This window comes from Parambassis ranga, chromosome 3 (genome assembly GCF_900634625.1).
Source record: "Parambassis ranga chromosome 3, fParRan2.1, whole genome shotgun sequence".
NCBI lineage: Eukaryota > Metazoa > Chordata > Actinopteri > Ambassidae > Parambassis > Parambassis ranga.
Genome location: NC_041024.1, coordinates 21,214,669 through 21,237,397, shown reverse-complemented (window position 1 = coordinate 21,237,397; position 22,729 = coordinate 21,214,669). Strand labels below are relative to the sequence as shown.

At 42.0% G+C, this 22,729-nt stretch overlaps 2 protein-coding genes across 2 annotated transcripts; both read right to left on the bottom strand.

Annotated features, from left to right (window-relative positions):
• Positions 1-347: 347 nt before the first annotated feature.
• Positions 348-6,284, bottom strand: LOC114432984 (lactoylglutathione lyase-like). The gene is made up of 6 exons (XM_028401161.1): positions 6,128-6,284; positions 4,302-4,384; positions 4,021-4,161; positions 1,132-1,199; positions 913-1,002; positions 348-781 (listed from the first exon to the last, which is right to left on the bottom strand). Exons 1-6 carry the CDS (start codon positions 6,194-6,196, stop codon positions 690-692), a joined length of 543 nt encoding a protein of 180 aa, XP_028256962.1. The 5' UTR covers positions 6,197-6,284; the 3' UTR covers positions 348-689.
• Positions 6,285-7,190: 906 nt separating this feature from the next.
• Positions 7,191-22,488, bottom strand: eprs1 (glutamyl-prolyl-tRNA synthetase 1). Its single transcript, XM_028401160.1, has 35 exons — positions 22,309-22,488; positions 20,582-20,666; positions 20,376-20,475; positions 20,129-20,285; positions 19,891-20,027; positions 19,580-19,674; positions 19,368-19,494; positions 19,049-19,241; positions 18,775-18,946; positions 18,390-18,623; positions 18,214-18,298; positions 17,993-18,052; positions 15,279-15,389; positions 14,973-15,109; positions 14,678-14,885; positions 14,487-14,599; positions 14,289-14,406; positions 13,918-14,094; positions 13,654-13,818; positions 13,251-13,472; positions 12,794-13,012; positions 12,468-12,698; positions 12,121-12,386; positions 10,711-10,762; positions 10,400-10,609; positions 10,140-10,212; positions 9,964-10,043; positions 9,749-9,850; positions 9,508-9,663; positions 9,235-9,432; positions 8,963-9,136; positions 8,633-8,793; positions 8,100-8,178; positions 7,951-8,015; positions 7,191-7,787 (listed from the first exon to the last, which is right to left on the bottom strand). The coding sequence occupies exons 1-35, from the start codon at positions 22,349-22,351 to the stop codon at positions 7,637-7,639; spliced, it is 4,956 nt and encodes a 1,651-aa protein (XP_028256961.1). The 5' UTR covers positions 22,352-22,488; the 3' UTR covers positions 7,191-7,636.
• Between the last annotated feature and the right edge of the window lie 241 nt (positions 22,489-22,729).

Here is a 22,729-nt window from a genome sequence, read left to right as displayed (position 1 = left end):
CACTTTGACCTTTCATGTCTTTCTCCTCAGAGGAGCCCACCAATAACCGTGACAGTTGCATTAGTTTAGCTTTAAATTACATAGAAATGACCATATAATTTCTTTATATAAACAATATCTCAGCCCAAAATTATGTTTAGGGGATCAAAAATTAAAACATTTTCTGCCCATCATTCAGTAATTTGATACACTTACAAAATTAAAAAATGATTTTTTAATCATCTTTATAAGAAAACAACAGATCCAGCATGTAGTTCACCATGTTGACACTTCAAATTGTTTTTTTTTTCTTTTTACAAAAGTATTATTGAAACTACAGTGATAGAAAAAAAACACACAATCACGTGTTTCATTTGAACTGTGGCTTTCACATTTATTATACAGTAATACAGGTTCAGCAGCACTCTTTGAAAACATATGCAAACTGATGTAAACAATTTAACATCTACACAAAGTAGTTGCTAATCATCAGTCATATGTCTAATCTATATGCTCATCAAAGGTCCAATATTAGTCCAGCTCATGCCAGAGCACACTGAATGGCATTGTGCATGTGATCCTGCCCTGTTTGCGTCAGCTCTCCGGCTCGTGTTGCTTAATTCTTTGCTAAACCCCCAGCGTTCTGCTCTCCAGTGAAGCCACAACAGGGCTGGTGTTACACACCGCAGTAAGTAGCGTGTTGTTAGCTTTTAGGAGGTGATGGAGGCCATATTGTTGGGGCTCAGGATTTCAATCCAGTAACCATCAGGGTCCTGAATGAAAGCCAAGCCTTTCATTTTACCTGAGAAAAAATAACAGAAGGCAGAAGGAGGGAGATGAATGATGACGTAAATATTGTCTTGTATAAATGTCTTCTGACTGGCACTGCATAAGTACTCAAAAGGCTGTTCCCACAGTCACTTCATATCTTACCATCATCTGGCTTCTTGACAAATGTGACTCCTTGCTCTTCAAACAATTTGCAGGCTGCGTTAACATCAGGAACAGCAATTCCAATATGTCCTGTCAGACAGTACATTTTTACCACACATACTTCGAGTTTGCTGATGTGAGGCCTATACATGAGACATGCATGCAACAGTTAAACCTCTGACTTTCACAATCCTCTGTACAAAGACAAGGCAATCTTACCAAAGCCACGTGGATCAGAGTTTCCATTGTGATAAGACTGGCTCTCGTCAGTCTCAGAGCCCCAGTTACTGAAAGACAGGGGAGGTGGGAGGAAGAACACAGGAGGTAAGATGAAGAGCAAGACCGTGAGCATTGTGGAACAACACAAATGTTTATATTTAATATTTTGTCTTACTTTTCTCACAAGAATTGTGCAGATCAGGGTTAGGCAGGATGTTACATTTTCCAACAAGTTATAACTGGCTCAAAGCCTTACACACTACAACTGTCATAAGGGTCACTTTACCTACATCTTAAAATGCATGTGACTGTCAAACCCCTACATGTCCCTTCATGACTTTTCCTAAAATACTTTTATTAATATGCTAGTGAAATTTGGGCTGTAACTACAAAAACTAAATATGATCGTATATTCCCAGATCAACTGAAGAGTCACTTTTACCTTCATAGAACAACTTTGCTGTGCTCAATGGTTGCACTGCACTGGATTGCAGTGCCTGTTGTTTGGAACTTTTTGGATAAACAGGCAGTCATAACAGGCAGTTTGCAGTTTGGTAGATTATGTAACTTAACTAGCTTTCTGTACAGACACATAAATAATTCCCTATATATGTTAAAACATGAGTGATAGCAGAATTTGGCAGAATGTCTTGTCTGGGCATGAAGGAGGGAGAGATCATGCAGATCACAGTGTGAGTCAACTAGTCTGTATGTTCTGTATATTTGGCAGTGGTACTGAAGCTTGGTACTTAGTAATAGTACAATTACGCAGGGAAATAAAAGTACTCATCCAATGGGTTATCTCTCAATATCTAGGTGGTGTCATTTTGATAAAGAATGCAGATATAGCTCCTGGTAATATTTCTGCCTCCACAGATGTCAGTGCTAGTAACTCCCTGCCAGCAACTCTTTTCTTTCAGGCCGACACAGAAGGCTCTGCTATATCCACCAATCCTTTTTGGACCCCTCTAAATTCACACACATCTTTTAAACACACCCACTGGAGGCTCAGTTCAGTGGAGGCTGACTGGATCCATGTTCAATGGTAAGGTTAGCTGCAGAGGACAGGAGGACAGTGACAGTCTCTGTACTGCTGTGCTGCTGCCAAACATGAGCTCTGCTATCGTTGGAGCTGACGGAGCCACCTGATTGGTGTAAACTTCAGAGATAGCAACACAATCCATATTTTTGTGTGGATCGAGGCGACATTTTGGTGAAACTGTATTCATAAAATGTAACGAGTAACAACAAACATTGTAGAAATGCAGTAGAGTAGAACGTATAGATAATATAATGATGAATGAAATGTAGAAAGAAAAGTAAAGTAAAGTAAAAGTCTAAAGTGTGCACTATTATTTTTACCTAAGTAAAGTATAAAGACATAAAAATGTACTTAAGTACAGTAAAGTACAAATACTTTCACTGCTCAAAAAATCTAAAGGGAACACTAAAATAATGTCCTAGATCTCAATGAATGAAATATTCCAGTTGAAAATCTTCATTCATTACATAGTGACAATTAAGGATGGTCCTCTGACACCCGAGGCTCCGACACATGCGCGGTAGCTCATGAAGCAATTGTTTCGAACCACTGTGCCGAGGCTTGCTTCGGTCACGTGGCTAGTGACGTTTGAACCACTTCAGTGACGTTTGAAGCAGTTGAGTGCTTCGAACGGCATACGAGTCATGTGATTGGATCGGGTTGTGAATCGCTTGGTGGGATCGAGTGTATTCAGGGATATAACTATATATCAATATATAGTAATAGATCAATCAGTTAGATATTGAAATATATTAGCTACATTGATACTTTTATCGGTTTGATTGCTGCAAAGCAATCGAACTCTTGAGATTCTTTAAATATGAGTTAAATATATTACTTAGATGCAAACGATTCACATTTATTTTTTTATTATTTATATCTAAGAATTTCATAGCATTAAACTCAGTTAATCGCAAATATGTCATTGTGTACATTTTAGTAGAAGAAAAGTTATTGATCACGTTTCTCTTGCATGTGTGTGTGTGTGTGGAGGACCTCTTGCTGATTCGCGTATCATAAGTTTTGAACCCGGAACCTCTCGCACCCAAACCGAAGATGATTCCCCTACACCACCATCCAGCTTCATTCTCTGCCACAAATGCTTTAATTGTGTTAAACATTTTAATCGGATTCATCATGATGTTTGATTAGCCCTAATTATTATGTATTCACTTAAAATGTAACTTTGTAACAATTGTGTGCAGTGAAACTGAAAGTTTAATGTATTTTATTGTGTCAACCATTCAACCAGGTAGTGTAGTCGAACGAGGCTGCACGGAGATTCAAATCCCAAACAATCCATGAACCAATAACACACACCGCAATGCATTTTATTCACCACTAGATCTCCTACTCGAGCTACTGTGTCAATGAAGCCTCGAGTAATGAACCTTTTTCTTGAATCAGGTGTCGAAGCTTCAACAAAGCCTCGAAAACCCATCACTAGTGACAATACTGGCAGTCTGAGCAGAAACATGCATATCAGTGTCCTGCTGGAGGTCATGTTGCAGGGCTCTGGCAGTGCTCCTCCTGCTCCTCCTTGCACAAAGGTGCTGCTGCTGGGTTGTTGCCCTAGCTCTAGGGGTGAGAGCACTGACAAAATGCAAAGTGATCAAACATCAGGCAGAAAGGATGAGAGCAGAGAAATCGTCTGTGGTCAGCACCTGCAGAACCTCTCCTTTATAGGGCTTGTCTCTCATTTCCACCTGTTGTCTGTTCCATTTGCACAACAGCAGCTGAAACTGATTCACAATCAGTGTTGATCCTAACTGGACAGGCTGCTTCACAGAAGTGTGGCTGACTTGGAGTTACATTGTGAATAGTACTTCATTATATTTCATCCTTACTGTGTCAGCTCGATGGTGGCCCTTCTGGAAAAGGTCCAGGCTGTCTTTTCCTTCACATTTGTAGGGATCTCCTTCTTGTCCTCATAGCCCAGGAAGAAGAGAGAGAAACGCATGGCGGGGAAGTCAAACTTTTGCAGGAGCCTGCAACATATTACACACCAGAGAGGAAGTTTAGTCACCAATTCTGGTTTATGTAAAGAAAACTGTCATACAACGGAAAATCAAATGCAGCAAGTGGACCCATAAGGAATCTATGAACTGAAGGCAACACTGAGACTCACGTCATGCCCAGGATTCTGGTGTAGAAATCCAAGGATTTAATTGGATCTTTAACTCTCAGCATGGTCTGCTGCATCATGAAATCCTAAAACACAGAAACAATATTAGGACATCACAGTGTGAGTGTGGCTTCATCCCCCAAGCTATAGGACTGGTGAACTCTAATTAGGAAGTGCTGCTCTGACATAAATACATACATAACTGAGCTGGGCCTACCATTAACAGAACACTCTTTGTTTTTAATCTATTGATTTAATTCATGACTTGCTTTTATTTAATGTTTTAAACTAACCCTGACTTGAGTACTTTCATTACTAGCAATTTTACTAATACTATTATTAATAATATTCAATGAAATTACATTTCATTTAAAGTACACAGTTTTTCTTATTTGCACATAAATGCAAGGGAGTAGATTTACTTTTGGCATTGGTGGGGACTGTAGCCACACACATGACAGCAGGAAAAGGCACAGCCAGTCACAAGGTTACGGTAGGACCAGAGCCCTTGATATAACCCAATCAGAATCTGAATATTATGGGCTTTGGGTAGGACCAACAATATGAGGATATCTATTGTTAGGATGCCAGAAAAGAACAGAATTTAACCCTTCCTGCACCCAATGAGACTCTGTTTTTTTTTTGGAGGGGATCAAATTATTGGTGGGGACAATTTAGTAATTGTTGGACACTGGTGGGGATGTGTCACCTCCGTCCATGCAAAAATGACAATAAAGTATTGCGTATCTATTTATCTTGGACATCACAGTGTGAATGTGTTACACCGCCACTGGTTGTGAAAGACCTCTGAGCTGAGTATATTGTTCAGTGATGTGTTCAATAAAAGCTTATCTTATTGTATTTTTTATTTCAGAGCAGAGCTTGAATATGAACAGAGAACAAATTGCCTCCCTGCACTTGGTTGTAAAAAAGGATTTGAGCCAGCTGCACCTCTGTGCAACCAAAGCCCACATGTATCACTACACTGACCAAGCTTGTTCGGATTTAGTTTCATTTACTTCTTTGCTTTCTATGGAAGCATTTTTGAAGTTTGCCAAGTCACAGCTTGGTGCCAATCACATGTCAGACATAGGGCCATGCACGGGTCAAAAGTATTCTCAACACTCTTCCACTCAGTGTTTCACGGTTGAGTGTTATCTCTCTTCCCAGTTCATGCACCCTTCTTCCTGCAGTGTCAAGTTTTCACAGTGGGGAAAAGAATGGATGTGATCCTCAAAGACTGACAAGCACGCCAGGTCTAACAACTACATGTGATCGCACTACGTACAAATATCATGCAGGTCACCCTCGCGCATACATTTACATGGCAAAATATAAGATCTTGAGCATGTGTGCTCCAGCTTAACAAGCTGACGCCTGCAGCACTGTCCACCACATTACTGTACCTACTTCCGGTGTCTGTGTAGAACATAAACAGGTCTGGCCGCGCCTAAACACCAACTTTTCAGTGCAGCTCTGCTACGCACTGACGTGTTCTGCGCTCTTTTATATGCGGTCTGTGGTTCTACGTACGTATGAAACACGTTCCACCAAGTTTGGACTGGATGTACGACAGCAGACGGCGAGAGAAAGTTAGGCTGCACAGCCAGCTAACAGCAGACTTCATGAAGCCATACAGCTTTTAATTAAAAAAGATTATTACGTATCCACAGCCCGGCCACGTGTAAGAAACCAAATACACCACATTTAACAGAAAGACGCGTCCGATAATGGACGCAACTGGAATAGCAGGTTGGCCGGTTTGACAGTCACTGGCCCCCAGGGTTTGAGGGTTTGACAGTGTCTGCTTCAGTTTAGAACAAACCTACCTTAGTTATCGGGGCTCCATCTTTACAAGCTGCTGCCGCTGCCTCGTCTGACAAACCTTTGTCACTCATGTTTGCTAACAGGCGTAAAGGTGGACCGCAGCTCGGTGAGACGTGGAGGGATTCAGCTGAGGGAACTCTAAGAGAGGCAACTTCCGGTATGAGCTTTCAAAATAAAAGCAACATTGACAGTTGAAGAATTTCACAACCAGTTGATAATATTTAGATCGGGAGATGTTTCCGGGAGATGTTTTCCAGCCTAGAGCAGTGTATCACACAGCGGGTTACTAATAGACCTTAAATGATCTCAGCTCATGCTATATCTCATTTAGTTGTTTGTAGAAGAGGATTTGTTTGCGAAGTCGCTTATCTGAAATCAAATATACATGATGAATCAATATGGAGGCACGGATCATACACAACAACCTACACATAAATGCAATAAGTTGTGGTACTACACCTTACTTACAGATGTATCTAAAATCAAGACTATCTGTGGCTTTCCAGTGAGTCATTTTATTTTGAAAATAAAGGAAGTTTTCATCTAATGACTGAACAAGTTGTGCTGTTATGTAACCAAGGAAGCGTCTTGGCCAATATTGCGGTACTGATATAGACCGGCAACCTTCTCTATGTACTGCAATAACCTAATAATATGCAACACCTCGGTTGGTGACAAAATGTTATGTTATTACCGATATAAATAATATTACACCATAAGTCTGGATGTTATATGACTGCTGATTTAATGCATTTCTGTTTTCCCTATTGAAAAATAACCTAACACAAAACACATGACAGTTTTCTGTGGAAATGACTTTATTCAAGTTACAGAGGTCTTTCCTGGACAGAAGTAACAGAGGGCTACAACACTGGCTATTTTACCATGTAACACATTTACATCTTTGCCTCTGGTGGATCAGAGAGGTCAGACAGAGCTGAGGGAACAGTAACCCGTACCTGCAGAAGTCCTGAGACAGTCTGACTGCAAAACCGGACTGTGGGCAGCCACACGGCTTTTCAACAGATAGTTGTTAATAGCTTTCAATATCTGCACAAGTGTTTATTTTTACAGTTAGCCTGATTTAATAAGGTTTACTAAATTGATAAATACAACATATTAAACGAATAATATACCTGAAAAGAGGGAGTTACAAAAACAAGGTTTCCAAATCCAAATGCAGCTGTTACTATTTAAATAACCATACTTTGGGAGATGATAGATGTTGACAAGCGTGCCTGACTGTTGTGTTCCATCCCTTCTGGTGAGTGTGGCCTTTAGAAAGTAGTCAGCCATTCAGCACTGGCTACACTGGGTCATAAGAGAACTGTAGTTCTTCTTGTGAAGAAATCAGATGCTTATAGTGAGTAAAAAAACAAAGCAAAGCAAAACTACGAAATATGAGTTTGGGTTAGGGTTAGACACCCACAATAGATGGGAAACGATAAACAGGTAAAAGAAAGAGGGAAAGCCCTTTACTACTGAGATGTTCATGCTCTAGCTCCACTTCTTTAGTAGCTGCGTCCAAACAGAGTGTAGTACTGGGCAGGCTCCTTGCCACTGACACACAGCTGACCAGGCTGCAGGCTCTTCAGAGGAGAGAACGGGATACAAAGGCTCTTGGCTCCCATGGATGGTGCTCCGGGCTCCAGGTCCTGGTCCCTACAAAAAACAGAGATTAAAATCGTTTCAAACTGAGGCTGAGTAACTCAAATCATGACAAATAACCAAAAATCATCAATACGTTTTTTACTAAAAATGAACAGTTCAAAGAGTCAGCTCTTTTGTGGATTTGTGAGTGACAAACCCAACATGTTGGACGTACTTGGCAGTGGTTTTCTTGATCCAGTCCTCACATTCAATTCCTCCACAGAATGGGATTTGGACAATCTGTCAAGCAAGACGAATAAATCAATGATTTCCACTGCTGAAGACAGACAATAAAGATGTCTGTGCTGGTAATGTGTTACTCACCTTGCCCTGGTCCAGCTCTTTCTGGAACTGTTCCATTGTGTCAGCAACCACCATGTGACTCTTCAAGTCATCTGAAGCTCTGGCACACATTTTACACTCGGGTTAGGTTTTCATATATTAACAGATATCATGTAATGTAACCTTTTCATTCAGTAAGTCCCTTCTATCACAGTGATGCACACAGCCCTTGCATTTCTGACATCTAGTGGTGAGCAGTAGTGCAGCTTTTCTACATTAGTGTCAGCAGAAGCACTTTTTTCCATCCAAACTTCCTGACAAAACACAGATGGAAGATGGACTGACAGAAATCACTGGAACTGCATCGGAAGACACTTCTTGCCTAAGCAAGGACGCCCCACATCACATAAAGAATGGAAGCTAAATCTATGTGCAGCAGTGAGGAAAACACGAGTGTCACTATCCCTTCTGAGCTCAGTGTTAACACCTAACTTGCTGTGATGTTATCCTGCTGATTTAAAACAAAATGGCCGACAAGTCTAAGTCTGATCATGACATGTAGAAGTGCTTCTTACTTCTTGAACAGGCTGTTCTGGATGTCCTCCAACATGGCAGTCAGCTTCTTCTCCACTTCAGCTGCTGGAATTGTCACCTTTGCACCAGTGTCTCTCCTCACTGCGACACACTGATTTTGCTGCATGTCTTTAGGGCCCACTTCCAGGCGGATAGGAACACCCTGGTCAGGCGTACACAACAACAACGGTCAGCAACAATGATGAAACTACATACTACTGTATGAAACCCGTGCAATGACAATAAAGTCTATTCTAAGTTAGATCCTTTTTCCTTTCTTTGATTAGTGGATTATGTTAAAACTATAAATCCAATAATACATAATTATTAACCTTGAGCTCCCAGTGGTTGAACTTCCAGCCAGGGGAGTAGTTGTCTCTGAGGTCAGTCTTCACTCTGACGCCAGCATCCTGCAGCCTTGTCAGGTATTTGGAGCAGAGGGCCATCAAGGCCTCCTTCTCCTGCTCTGGTAGGGATGCAGTGATTCCACATGGGATGATGACAACCTGGGAAAAAATGTAACACAAAAAAGCAGATCGTTCAACCTTTGTCACTTTAAAAATAAAATAACCATGCATGGGTGAGAATGTGTCTGATTCTTTACCTGCAGGCAGGCCACTCTGGGTGGCAGTACAAGTCCCATGTTGTCTCCATGGACCATGGTGAGGACACCGATGGTCCTGGTGGTGATTCCCCAAGAGTTTTGGAAAGCCAGCTGCTTCTCTCCAGGCTTCTTGGGATCCTCAAATACAATCTCAAACATCTTAGAGAAGTTCTGACCCAGATGATGGGATGTAGCACCCTGAGGAGACAGAAGAAAGTGACCAATATGTTTCTTTGCTTAATTAACCATCAGAAAATGAAGTCAGTTTACTACCTGAATGGCTCGGCCACTGGCAGAGATGAACGCCTCCACGGTAGTTGTGTAATCTCCTCCTGCAAACTTTTCCTTCTCCGTCTTCCTCCCTTTCACCACAGGGATCGCCATCAGCTCTTCATACACCCTGGCATACAGGTCAAGGATCTGCAGCACCTACATTCACAAAACCCTTTATCACTTTCAAAAGCAGACTATTGCGTTTGAGTCTATATAACAGCAGAGCAGTCAGGTCTGTTACCTCCTCAGCTGCCTCCTCTTTAGTGGCAAATGCTGTGTGTCCCTCCTGCCACAGGAACTCTCTGGTCCTCAGGAAAGGCTGAGGGTGTTTGAACTCCCACCTCTAAACAAGAGGAAAGGAACAAGAAAACGTAAGCAGAGAGAAAAAGTTGAGTGTCTAAAAGTGGAACTGTAAGCCTGTATCAGTGAAGAAGGATGATTTTTTTTAGCACTGACCACAACATTACACCACTGGTTGAGTTTGATTGGCAGGTCTCTGTGGGACTGGACCCATTTAGCGTAGGCTGGATACATCACTGAAGTAAACAAACAAAAAGAAACCATCAACGACACGTCTCTTTTAAACACTACATGTTGCATGTGTGCCTGCACTGAAGAGCTGCGGTTCAGACCTGTCTCACTGGTTGGTCTGACAGCAATGGGCTCAGCCAGTTCAGTTTTTCCTGACCGGGTCACCCAGGCAACCTGGAAAAGGAAATCGCACCATAGTTAAAAGGGATATTATGCACATTTTAACATCCATATTCTTATTCTTTTTTCACCTCAGTGCTACTTTGACCATGCATAACGGAGTGCTGGTGTTTTAGCATGGGCTACAGAAATAAGCATTGATTTTAAACAACAGGATGTCATAAAGGGGGTTTCCATTTACCTCAGGAGCAAAGTCTTCAATATGGGACTTTTCCTTCTCCAAGGCGGCCTGAGAGACGAACATGGGGAAGTAGCAGTTTTCCACTCCTAGTTTCTTAATTTCCCTGTCAAAGAATTCTTTGATGGCCTCCCAAATGGAGTAGGACCACGGACGCAAGACATAACATCCACTGACATCATAGTACTCGATCATCTCTGCTTTAGTGATGACCTAGAGGAAAAAAATTATATAAAAAGAGACATTTTTAGAAATGTGTTGCATGTGTTTTAGTGGTTGTAGATGGTGGTGTGATTCAAATGAAGAGGACTCACCTGAGAGTACCAGTCAGCCAGGTTCTCCTCCTTCTTAGCCTCCAACCCCAACCTGACATGATACAGATATTAGTCAGTGCAAACCAAACCTCCAGATAGTTACATATAAATAACACACATAACTACAGGCACAAATGCATTTTAACCACATATTTAATTAGATGGCAAACTGTAGTGGTGAAGCACAGGACACAATACAATGACAGGTCAGGTTGGTTAGTCCACTCTAAAAGAATATCAAGGAACAAGTTCAAAGACCATTACTCTAGCAAGAAAACACTGACACAGGAATAATCTCAATCCAATCAATCATGCAACTGGAAGCAAACCAGTTTGCCGTGACTGACAGACATAGCTCTGCACCACAAGGACAAAATGATAATCCTTTTTTGGCACATACCAATTATAGTTACAAAAAATCTGAGGAACAAAAGTTATTTTTTTTTTCTAAAATCCCTTTCCTACTTTAGCAGATTTTAAAGTTTTAACAGTGCACATGTGCCAAAAAACTAATCACAATGCTAACATGCTAATGCTAAGCGGATAAAACATTTTTTTTGTAATTGACATCTTAGCAAATGTGTTAGCATGCTGAGATTGACTAATTAGCAACAACAAAGAACTGAGGCTGATCAGAACGGCAGTTTTGCAGGTATTTAGAGCATTTTAGAATAAACTTTGATCTGCTGTTGGTGTTACAGGAGAAGTCAGCTGATTTCTAAACGTCAAGCTTATGGTGGCAATTACCAGAGAGTATAGGATTCATCATCTGGGAATTAATGTTAGAACATAACCCTTGAGCCACACAAATAGTATGACTAAGATGTACATACAAAATTAGTACTGTAGCGCTACCATAAAGCCAGCCATTTCAACACTGATAGCACAAAACAAGCCAAAAAGTCATTAATCATTCAGACTCACCAATTCTGATTATAAAAACCCTCTTCGGCCATTAAAACACGGCAGTGCACAGTTGATCTGAGACGTAATCCGTCTTCAAAGTCCAAAACCCGTGTGTTTTAGCACTGGTCTAAAGCAAAGCACTAAAACTGACAGGCAGCTGAAGGTAAGTGTGTCACTGTATTATGTTAACTAAACACTACACCATACTCATTGTTGTTGACTGTTATGTGCTCAAAACAGAAGTCTGAAAAAGCATCTCTGTGTAAAGATTTTTTATTGGCTCACCAATCGGCCATTTTCAGAATCAGTTTCAGGAACATCTCATTATAGCCGGTAACTACAAAGGCAATGTTATTTATCCACATGTTCTTAAAAGTAAAATAACATTTTGTTCCTCAACATCTTTGTGATATTTAGATCGTTTATTGGCAGGATTATCATTTTAAGTTATGTTAGCAGGAAAAATTAAACCTATTTTTTCTTCTCTTGCTTTCAGTCTCTCACCGTGTTTGCTTCTTGGGCCCTTGACCCTCTCCAGCACCTCCTGCTCCTCCCTCCTTGCCCTGGCCGGCCTTGTCTCCTTTACCCTTCTTTCCTCCACCTCCTCCTCCACCTCCTTGTTTCTCAGACTTGTTCTCCCTCTCCTTACGGTTTTTGTCCTCTCCTCCAGTCGCTCCAGCTGCACTCACTGGTTTGTAGTCCTGACCCGTTAGAGTCTTATACTTGTTCTTCAGGTCAAGTAAAGTCTTCACAGCTGCATCCACTTGGTCCTGAAACACATCATGTTATTGTTTTTTTTTGCCACTGCAATACTAGCTGTATTTAATTACAGTCTGTGAAGGCTTCACTACCTTGGGGGCCTTCTCGGATTTCAGCTTCCTCACCACCTCTCCCTGCTGGGCCACCTGTGAGAACACTTCCTGGGCCTGTGGGGAAGAGCTTGATGTGGAAGTGGCAGTGGTGGACTGGGTCTGGGCAGGGCTAGCTGGGGCTTGTAGTCCTGGCTTGTAATCCTGTCCAGTCTGCTGTTTGTATTCTGTCTTCAGAGCCAACAGCTGCTTCACTGCAGCATCTACCTGATCCTGATGAAATCACAAGTATGGAAACAGTCACATCAGTTGGATGACTGCTGAATGCTACAAACAGAGCAGGAGAATGGGAGATTGGGAAATCTTACTTTAGGAGCCTTTTCAGACTTTAGTTTCCTGACCACTTCTCCCTGTTCAGCCACCTTCTCATAGAGGCCAGTGGGAGCAGGAGCTGAGGTAGAGGTTTTCTGGACTGGCACCTCAGCTTTCTGTGCTGGGGCTGCTCCAGGTTTGTACTCCTGGCCTGTGGCCTCTTTGTATTCGGCCTTCAGTGCAAGCAGCTGTTTCACTGCTGCATCAACCTGGTCCTGGAAACACAGAGAGGGAAACTTTGTTATTTTTAAGCCTACAAAACCGGTTAAGTATTTTGTCATTGCATGCATGTATAATTTACATCCAGATTTAAAAAAAAAAAAAAAAAAAAAAAAAAAAAAAAAAACCATTTGGTCCTTGTTTTATTTAAGCAATGTATCTGAAGCTTGATTTTTCTGTTACCTAAGTTTTTAACAGGAAAATTATACTGCCTAAAATCTGGCATATCAATACCTTTGGGGCTTTTTCAGACTTCAGTTTTCTCACAACTTCCCCCTGCTGTGCAACGCGCTCATGCAGGCTTGAAGAAGAGGGGGAGGCAGAGGAGGAGGGGGCGGTTGCAGAAGGAGCTGAGGTGGCAGGTGGGACCATTCCTGGTTTGTAATCTTGACCAGTCAGCTTTTTAAACTCTGCCTTGAGAGCGAGGAGCTGCTTCACGGCAACGTCAACCTGGTCCTGGTGCCATCAACAAACCATCTTAGTTGATTGCATTTGACATGAACAATTAATGGACAAATATATAACAGTAAAATATTTGGGATATGAGCAGGGAAAGATTACACAGGAGACTTTCGACGTCTGGAATGGACATTGATATTACAGTTGGGAAAATTACAGTTCGGAATGTGTCCCATACCTTTGGAGCCTGCTCTGCTTTTAGTTTCCTGACGAGCTCACCCTGCTGAGCAACACGGGTAAAAGGGCAGGAGGCGGAGTCTAATGAAGAGGTAGGCTGGGGTGAAGCAGCTGGAGGAGCCATGCCTGGCTTGTAGTCCAAACCTGTTTCCTGCTTAAACTGCGCCTGCACAAAAAAAAGATTAATATTGCAAAATACTTCAGATATTTAACTAACTCTTTAACTCTAAACAGTTCTCAGAGTTTCAAGTTAACCCTGACATACCTTCAATGAAAGCAGCTGCTGAACTGCCTTGTCCACCTCATCCTTAGGAGCTTTGGAAGCCTTTAGCTGACGGACAGCTTCTCCTTGTGCAACAATGCGTGTGAACAGGTCAGTTGCTGAGGCAGGGGAGGGAGCTGGGGACGAGGTGGGCGGAGCAGCCTTGGTACGCGTGGCCGGCTAAGATCACAGAGAAGAGCAAGCAAACCGTTCATCCCTAAAGTCTAAGGCTTTGCTCTGTGGTTTCTTAAAATCTGGACCTGAAGTCTATCTTCCCTCAGGCTATCTATCTAATACTTGTACAATGCTTGCACTACTGGTTACACCCGTTCACATTCACCATGTTAAGCTCCAGCTGTTTTTAGAGCACTCACTGTGTTGTTGGAGGCCTGGCTCTTGGTCTTGTCCTTGGATCCTGCAGTTGGCATTTCCTTTGTGTGACCATCAGGGATGTAGAGCAGGATACAAGGGCTCTCCTTACAGCTGTTAGGACTGCAGACAGAGTCTTAGTTATACACAAACAGTACGCCAGTTCAATAGGGCTGAGTGGATTAAGGTGTTATTTGGTTCACCTGACAGGCTCGTAGGGCTGGTCACAGATGTAGAAGCCTCGCCTCTGGAGCTGGATGATGTCACCTTTTTTCAAGTTCTTGAGACAGGGATCACCAAGCATCTTCTCCTCCACCTGAGAGCAGGAGTAGAACAGAAGAGTATAAGGGAACATCCCACACACATACATATACACATGGAGCAAAGCACAGACCTTGCTGTTTTTATTAATGTAATCTTTGAAATCATCATCTTTGGTGATGACAGCTTTGGAGATGAGTTGCTGATAGCTGACACAGATTGTGGGCAGGAGCGGGGAACTGTTTGTGTCGGCCAGCCATGTGATCTTTGTCGTTTTCTTGTAGTCCTTGTTGTCCAGGTTCAGACGAGCCTCCATGGATGTAACCTTCCCATCAGCCCCTCTGAGTGGCATGAAAAGTAAGAGTGATTTCAGGCAAGACCTACAGATTTTTAACAATCAGGATTAGCCAAGAAATGGTTATACATACTTGTTTATCTTGGTGATGATGAGGTTGCCCCAGTTAATGAAAGTGACCATCTCTCCCTCTGTGAAGGTCTCAGCATCGGCTCCTTCAACCAGCACTTTAGGTCCGTACCAAACTTCCTTCATCCCAACCTCAGCGTTCTGGATGAGCACAGGAATAACTTAATGTCTCCTACATATCACTGAATTGTATAACTCCTCTCATGCTGGTGAGGTCATTCAAGCCTTCAAGCAAGAGTGTTTAGATTAAAAATAAACAATTCTAATAAAGCCTCAATGAGGCTGCACATAACAAGAAGACACTGCTAACCTTAGGATGTTTGTCCACTTTCTTCATCTCCTCTTTAGCCTCTGGAACCAAAACTGGAACCACATAGGAGCCGGACAGAGCTGTGTACCTGGGAGCTACTGGGTCAATAACCTACAACACAAATACAGAGAAGGACACACAAGTGTCAGGACACGGGTCAAAAAGACAGAAAAGGGTGGAACGATCTTTACATACAAAATGCTGAGTAATGAAAAGAAAGTAGAAAATAATGCCATTTCATGAAACCAAAAACAAAATGGCGACAGTAACACCTCAGCTCTGTAAGTGACAAATAAAAAAGGAAGGCACAAAGAAAACGAAGAAAGCTAATTGCATGGGTGAAGCATGACTGTATGCAAGTCAGGGATACAAGCTGAGCTGCTTATTCCGTCACCTTCCACTTCTACTATTTTACCAGCCACTTTAACACCAGGTAAACATCAAGCCAGGAGGTCTTAGTTACTGTAGATTATACAAGAAAATACAGAAGAACTGGCGGATGCATCTCTATAAACTACTTACGGTACTCAAAATTTAAACCATGAAAGCTTAAAAGAGCAGCAACCACTGAACATGAAACCCAAGGTTTAGCTCAAGCCTTGAAATACCAACAGAGAAGCTTACAGGTGGACAAAGATGATTTTCTGTTGTACATTTTTTGAGGAACAATTTAGCTCAGTCAATTAGATCTTCTTTAGTGGATCCTTCTAATAATGGAGATGAATGGGATGCACTTCCTAAAATGTCAGATGAATGATGAAGACGAAGTGGAGCTGCAGGTTAATAAAGATGGAGAAGATGACAACAAGGTTTGTGGTTAATGTGGTAGAAAATAAGGGTTTGATTTTATCAAAGCGACTTAATGTCCTGAAATTTGTTTCAGAAATATTTGAATGCACACAGAATTCCTTAAAACGTCATTCTCTTCTCTGCACATCTGGCTGATAAAATAGCGCAGGCAGTCGGTGGATTTACAGGTAAGCCTGAACATGACAAAAGCAGGGAGGGTGAACATAATGAAGCGGAGGAGGAGGAGGAGGAGGGTATGGAGGAATACCTTCAGACAGCTAACTGGCAGCTTGGAAACAGAAGAGTGAGATGCTGTTTAATGTCAGATACAAGGAGGGAGGAAGAGAGAGAGGAAAGAGGTAGACACACATTTACCCAGAATGGACCGTTCACATAACCGTTCTTCTTGCTGCTTTGTTCTCAGTAAGGTGGCTTACACCTTCCTGTTTTGGTTTGTGTCTCATCTGAACCTGTATCAAAGCTCCAATTTATGCTTATCCAAATATTACTTTCTGAACATTAGTCTTGACTTTATATGCCGACACTGCCTGTTAATCTCTTTATTCGAAATAGCACATGGGAATCAAAAGAGGGGCGAGAGTAAGCAGAATTAATGTTAATAATGCAAGAAAAAATGCATAAAATCGATATTATACCACTTAATAAACAATGAAAGTCATTCCATTCAATTAATATGACTTTTGTTTTCAGATCAAATGAAAAAATTAAAGCACAAATTAACTAGTCCATTTAGTCTCCATCCATGTGAGACAACAGTGCTAAACCCAACATGTCTCAGAACGCTGGCCGTATTACATTAATGATAAGGGAATTGTCCTGCTCTACAAAACAGATCACAGTGCTGAACTGAAAGTTACTGTGCAACAAACGTGTTGTGCTGTAACAATGCCAGAGATAAAAGCACACAGCAGAAGAGAAAAAGTTGTGTCACATGCTTGATCTGAGCCGAATTCCAAAAATAAACAGTGTTACGCACAGTCTCTCTAAAGCTATAATATTTCAGGGAATCATCATAATAGTGAGATTTAATGGGCTTCCCTACTTTAAACCAAATTTTGCACATATGCTACGGCATTAAACTGCAACTCTACAACAAAGAATCAATCAGATGAGGCTTCTGAATAAATGCCTGTAACATACAGCAACATGAAGGAAGCTTTCAGGCATGTAACTAAGGGAATGGAGGACTGGGTTAGTTGAACATGCATATGAAGTCCTTCCAAAAAACACACGTGTAGCTGTTTGAACATAAATATCAACTTCAGTGTCACTGCACTACACTTGATTTCTAATATTCTCTGTCCACAAACCTATTATTATACGTTAGCACTATAAATAGAACCGACTGTTATGTCGGTTTATATCCCAATAGCCTCACACCTACTACCACACTCTGGGATGAAGCAGCGAGTGCCAGCAGGAAACCCACACAATGGAAGCAACACAGATGTCCAGACAAATGAAAATGTGGACAAAAATAAACAAATGTCGAGCATAAAATGAAGGAGCTCTTTGGGCTTGTTTTGTTACTAGGGTTAATAAAAAGGGTCAAAGGTGAGGGGTGATGAGGAAGAGGAGGGAAAAAGGAAACGCATGCAGGAGCTGGGGCTAATGAAAACATTTAAAGTAAAAACAGTGAAGCAGGTAGAAGCCATGCCAGCAGTGAAGTCTCTGAACTTGTGTTGATTACAGGCTTTAGCTGAAGTCATGCTCAGTCACTTAGAAACTGTTGTTGTATTTAGACAGAGACTAAAATACTGTGCAGGTTTTTCCATGGGCCCTTAAGATGATACATACAAGTCATTTTAAATGTACTGCTGCAGCAAAGCCAAACTTCACATGTATCTTCATTCAAATTATGAGGTTCACATAATCAGTTAGGGATGAAACATTTTAAACTGTACCTTCTTATTGAAAGCCCAGATCTTGTCCCACTCCATGTTGACCACAGATCTCGATCCACCCTTGAAAGAAGACAAAAGCAAACCAGTACATTTATGTAACTTCTTATTTTTGAACACCATTTCATGGGATAACACTGAATAAACAGTCTTTGGGTAATTTGACTAGTGTTGGGTGGGCTTTTTTTATTTTTTCCTACTGTATGACTGAATGAAAGCTGTACCTGGGCGGCTATAAACTGTTTCAGGCCCTCCACAGTCATCCCTCTCCTCAGGACTCCTCTGACAGTGGGGAAGCGAGGGTCATCCCTGCAAGACGATAAGAGAGTCCATAGATCTTAGGGCTACAGGGGCAAAAAGGTTACCTTACTAAACATTAAACCAACTGAATTAAACTAACCATCCGTCGACATATCCCTGGTCGACAAACCAGGTGAGCTTCCTCTTGGACAGCACTGTGTTGTTGAGGTTGAGTCTAGCGTACTCCCAGATGTAGGGTTTCCTGAGCCGCAGAGCATTGATGATCCAGTAGAACTGGTCATCTCTGTCGTGGTACTCAGTGGTCCTGAGAGCATGGGTAACACCCTCCAGACTGTCCACAATGGGGCAGGCAAAGTCGTATGTTGGGTAGACCCTGAAAGAGGCAATATTTGACAATTCATGTGGTTATGGGAAAGTTGTTGGAATAATGTTTGGTCACAGTCAAGTAACAATGTAAGAAACAGCCTTCTGTAATTGACTATTAATCTATTTTGCCCCTGCCTAGGTTTATTAAAGGTAAGTACTTGTAAGTGCTTCCGGTCCTGGGGTGGGGAGTGGCCTTGCAGCGGTAGAGGGTGGGGTCTCTCAAGCAGCCGTTGTTGGAGTTCATGTCAATCTTGGCCCTCATGCAGCACGTCTGACCATACTCTGTTCCCTTTTTCATCTCAGACCACATCTTCATGTTCTGCTCCACAGCTACAGATAAGATGGAGAGAGGGATGACTATAGAATCTAGCATGTTGCAGAGATCCAGCTTTCACTCTGAATGGCAATCATGGCAGGTTTCTGCAGGCGTACTGTTGCTTCTGCATTTAGACTCTGCACGCTGCTCCCTCTCCTGCTTCATCTGCTCAGGAGGGGTGTCATCAATGTAGGCCTTTCCCTCTGCAAGCAGCTGCTCAGCAAATTTCATTATGGTGGGAAAATGGTCACTGGTATAGGTGAACTGGTCTGGCTTAATCTGCAGCATGGCAACATCTTCCAGGATCACCTGTGACAAAGCAAAAATTTTAATGTTTTATATCTGACAAAGGACAAAAACAGCTTTACTTCTGAAAGGAGGTCTGCTATTATTATGACTGATTAACAGTATGAGCCGACACAAGGGATGTCTCACTTTCTCAAAGTCTTCCTTCTCCTTTTCAGGGTTGGTGTCATCAAAGCGCATGATGAGTTTGCCCTTAAATGTGACCTGGTAGTGCTGATTTAGCAGCGCAGCCTTGGCGTGGCCAATGTGCAGGTATCTAGGCACAGAGAGGCACAGAAACACTCCCAGTTAAAAAAAAAAACCATACATTTTTATCCTATGAACTCCAGATCAAACCTTACCCACTGGCCTCAGGAGGGAATCGGACCACCACCTTTCCCATCTCAGCTCCTGGTAAATCCACAAACTTCCCGACATCCTTCTTCTTTTCGTCAGACTATCAAACAGACAGTCAGAAACTTTTATGACACATAAATCAATAAATACCATGATGACAAGATTTGGAATATAGCTTCCATACAGTGATAAAACACCTTTACAGTCATTATTCAACACCGCCTTCTCTATTTCTTCTTAAAAAAACCACACACACAAAAAAACAATTAACTTAGAAATAATAAAAATAACTTGATCTGTTAAATATGACACTCACATTGGATTTCGTCAGTGGAGCCGTTTTACTGGCGTATTTTTGGCACACTGCCGTGAAGGGAACCTGTGAGCTCAGGAAAAAGAACCAGCGGCTGACATGGGAGAAGGATTTGCTCTTGCTCGTCCACTCAGCATGACCTGGAGAGAAATAACAAGAGTATAAGTAGAGCGGTATTTTACCTGCTTACAAACTGAAATTTGAAGACAGTAACAAAAATGGCACGTTAAATATTTCTGACCTTTGAGGGCAGCCCAGACGGACAGGTCAGCCAAGGTGAGGGTGCCTCCAACCAGAAAGGTCCTCAGGGACAGGGTCTTGTCCAATTCACCCAGTGCTGTGGTGAAACCAGGCTGATCACACAGGCGGCGAGCACTAAACTCCAGCCAGTGGTCAACCTGAGGACAACAAAAATAAAGTAAAGTCAAATCAGATTCACAAATCCTAAGTCGTTACAAAGTTTCTGAAGCACAGACAACAATACTCACTTCAGTCTGCTCCATCAGGTTGGCTCCATAGAGACCGAGAGCGGGAGCAACCCGGGCCAAGTAGCGACTGATAGAGTTGGCATCACTGAACTGGATCGTACTGAGGAAGATTTGAATACACGTGAAATAAGTACAACACTAAAACAATAAGTCCATGTTCTCTGTAACATTGTACTGAAAGGTGTTAAAACTACTGTGCCACATACTCTGAGATGTGAAGCCGGGTGTCTTTAGCTTCCTGTACTGACACCTGGACACTGCTCTTCACATGCTCAGCTGTCAGAAGTGCCCCTGCGTGACAGATAAAGGAACACACCGTTAGTTTATATTATTCTTTATTGAATATAAATCTAGCCCACCTGGCCCTTTCAATGCGGCCAAGGGACGGAAAACAGAACGACCATCCAAAAAAACAATACAAGTCAGCAGAGTTGATCACAGTGGCACCTTTGTCTGACACTTCCCTGTCAGCTGTTGTGTCTTTTGGTCAAGCTCCCTTAAAACACACATCTTACTTTGTACTACTAGTATCCAAATTATCATATTACATAATTATTTTATTATATATTCATTTTAAAAACAATGGCAAAGGAAAAACTCGCAGCTCTTTGATTTGAATCCCACAAAAAAAATAATTACCCACCCCTGGTCCTGGTACACCAACATAAGCTTTTTCTGTGCTGGTATATAATGTGGGCTTCTCTAGTTCATCTCTCCCTCACAGTCATGTAATGTTAACCTAGCCAGTTTGCGAAGAGTTTAAATTAAATAAGATTAAGCATGTTTACTGACAGTTGTTGAAATGTCTCTGATGACAGAATTTATTTATCTCCTGCCCTCAGCATCCATGACTTCACTGTCTCAGCTGTGGCTTTCTGCAAAACAATCTACCAGGATGATCAAAGACCTACAGGGCTGCTTTCACTTTAGTGAAGGAAGATATTCTACTATTTATTGTAAGAGAGCGCTGCTGCCTGGGGAAAGAAACAGACTTGGAGGGGGAAACACACTCACAGGCTCCCAGCTGGTGTTTCAGGATGCTTGCATCAGCCAACCTACTCTTATTTCATACCACGCAGGCGAGGCTGTTTAGCCACAATGCTAGTCATCGAATGAACCTGTCTTTGTAAAAGATTTTTATTACAATATAAGGATTTGTACGCGTTAGCATAACACTAAACTTGAAGGCGACGGTGTGCTGTCACGATGTGTCGTCACGATGTGTCGGGCTGTAGATAAGTTTCCATACAGTGATCACCCAACTGAGCTAAAGCTAATGTCAGCGTGTCAACAGTGCCACAGCACAGTGATTTGACAATGTGTCATTCTAGCTCCACAGACTTCTTCATTGCAATGAAGCGAGTTGTATCTCACAGTGAACGTAATGTAATGTGCAGAGCAGCCGGCGTTACTAAAAGAAAATGTTCACGAATTGTGCAAATATAGTTTTTTACGTGTTTTTAAGTGCCACGAATACACGCTAACTAGTTAGCATTGGCTTCTTAGTGTTTTATGAGGCAGCCGACTTAGGTAACAACTAATAAGGACATATCAGGGCGACACACAATTACAGAACATATTTAGGTCATATTAGACTCTCTCTGTGACAAAGCCATTACAAAGCTACGGCTTAAATCATGCTAATTACGGAGTTTATCACACACGATATTTAATGTGGCTCTCTCCGGAGGAAAACATTCGATATTCTATCATTTGTTATATACTGACTATCTTTGTGTTTCATATCAAATCATACTCTAATCCTAATGGTTAGGTGAAGGACCTCGGGGAGACAGATGACTACACACAGACAGCATTTCCATTAACACGTAGTGCACTAGCTAACAGCTAACTAGCCAGCCAGCTGTCACAGTGCGGATGCATGCACACGGTTCACATGTTGTTAAGTCAGGGATAGCGGGCTGCAACTCACCCAGAGGCGGATTGCTTGTGTTGATGGAAAGACTTAACGCCATCCTGAAATACCCTTTTTCCACACCGGTAGTAGAGCCTCGCTACTGTTCACTGTTCAAGAGACACAACTCTCACATGCACCCTTCACAGCACACCGCACTCCAAAGCCAGACCGGGAAGAAAGTCTTCTTTAGTTCTGAAGGCAGACTGCACATCCTGAGAGGTGCAATACTGACACCATGCGTGCGGGAAGGGAAACACACATGACTATTTTTAACAGATGACTACAAAAATGTGAGGATGATTAGTTTGCCGTTGCTAGGCAATCAAGAAGAAAGAGGGTGAAGAACAATAGTTTAACTACTGTTCTTCACCCTCTTTCTTCTTCTTCTTGTGCTCGATGATCATGTTTTTTGTGGTGGAACACGAAGAGCGGGAGA

Coding starts and splice junctions, on each gene's coding strand:
- LOC114432984 (XM_028401161.1), bottom strand. CDS start 6,196: ATGAGTGACAAAGGTTTGTCAGACGAGGCAGCGGCAGCAGCTTGTAAA. Junction 4,162..4,301: donor ACCAGAATCCTGGGCATGAC/GTGAGTCTCAGT, acceptor AATATGTTGCAG/GCTCCTGCAAAAGTTTGACT. Junction 1,003..1,131: donor CTCTGATCCACGTGGCTTTG/GTAAGATTGCCT, acceptor ACTGTCTGACAG/GACATATTGGAATTGCTGTT.
- eprs1 (XM_028401160.1), bottom strand. CDS start 22,351: ATGGCGTTAAGTCTTTCCATCAACACAAGCAATCCGCCTCTGG. Junction 19,495..19,579: donor TTCCCTCCTGAGGCCAGTGG/GTAAGGTTTGAT, acceptor CTCTGTGCCTAG/ATACCTGCACATTGGCCACG. Junction 15,110..15,278: donor AAGTGGACAAACATCCTAAG/GTTAGCAGTGTC, acceptor GTGCTCATCCAG/AACGCTGAGGTTGGGATGAA.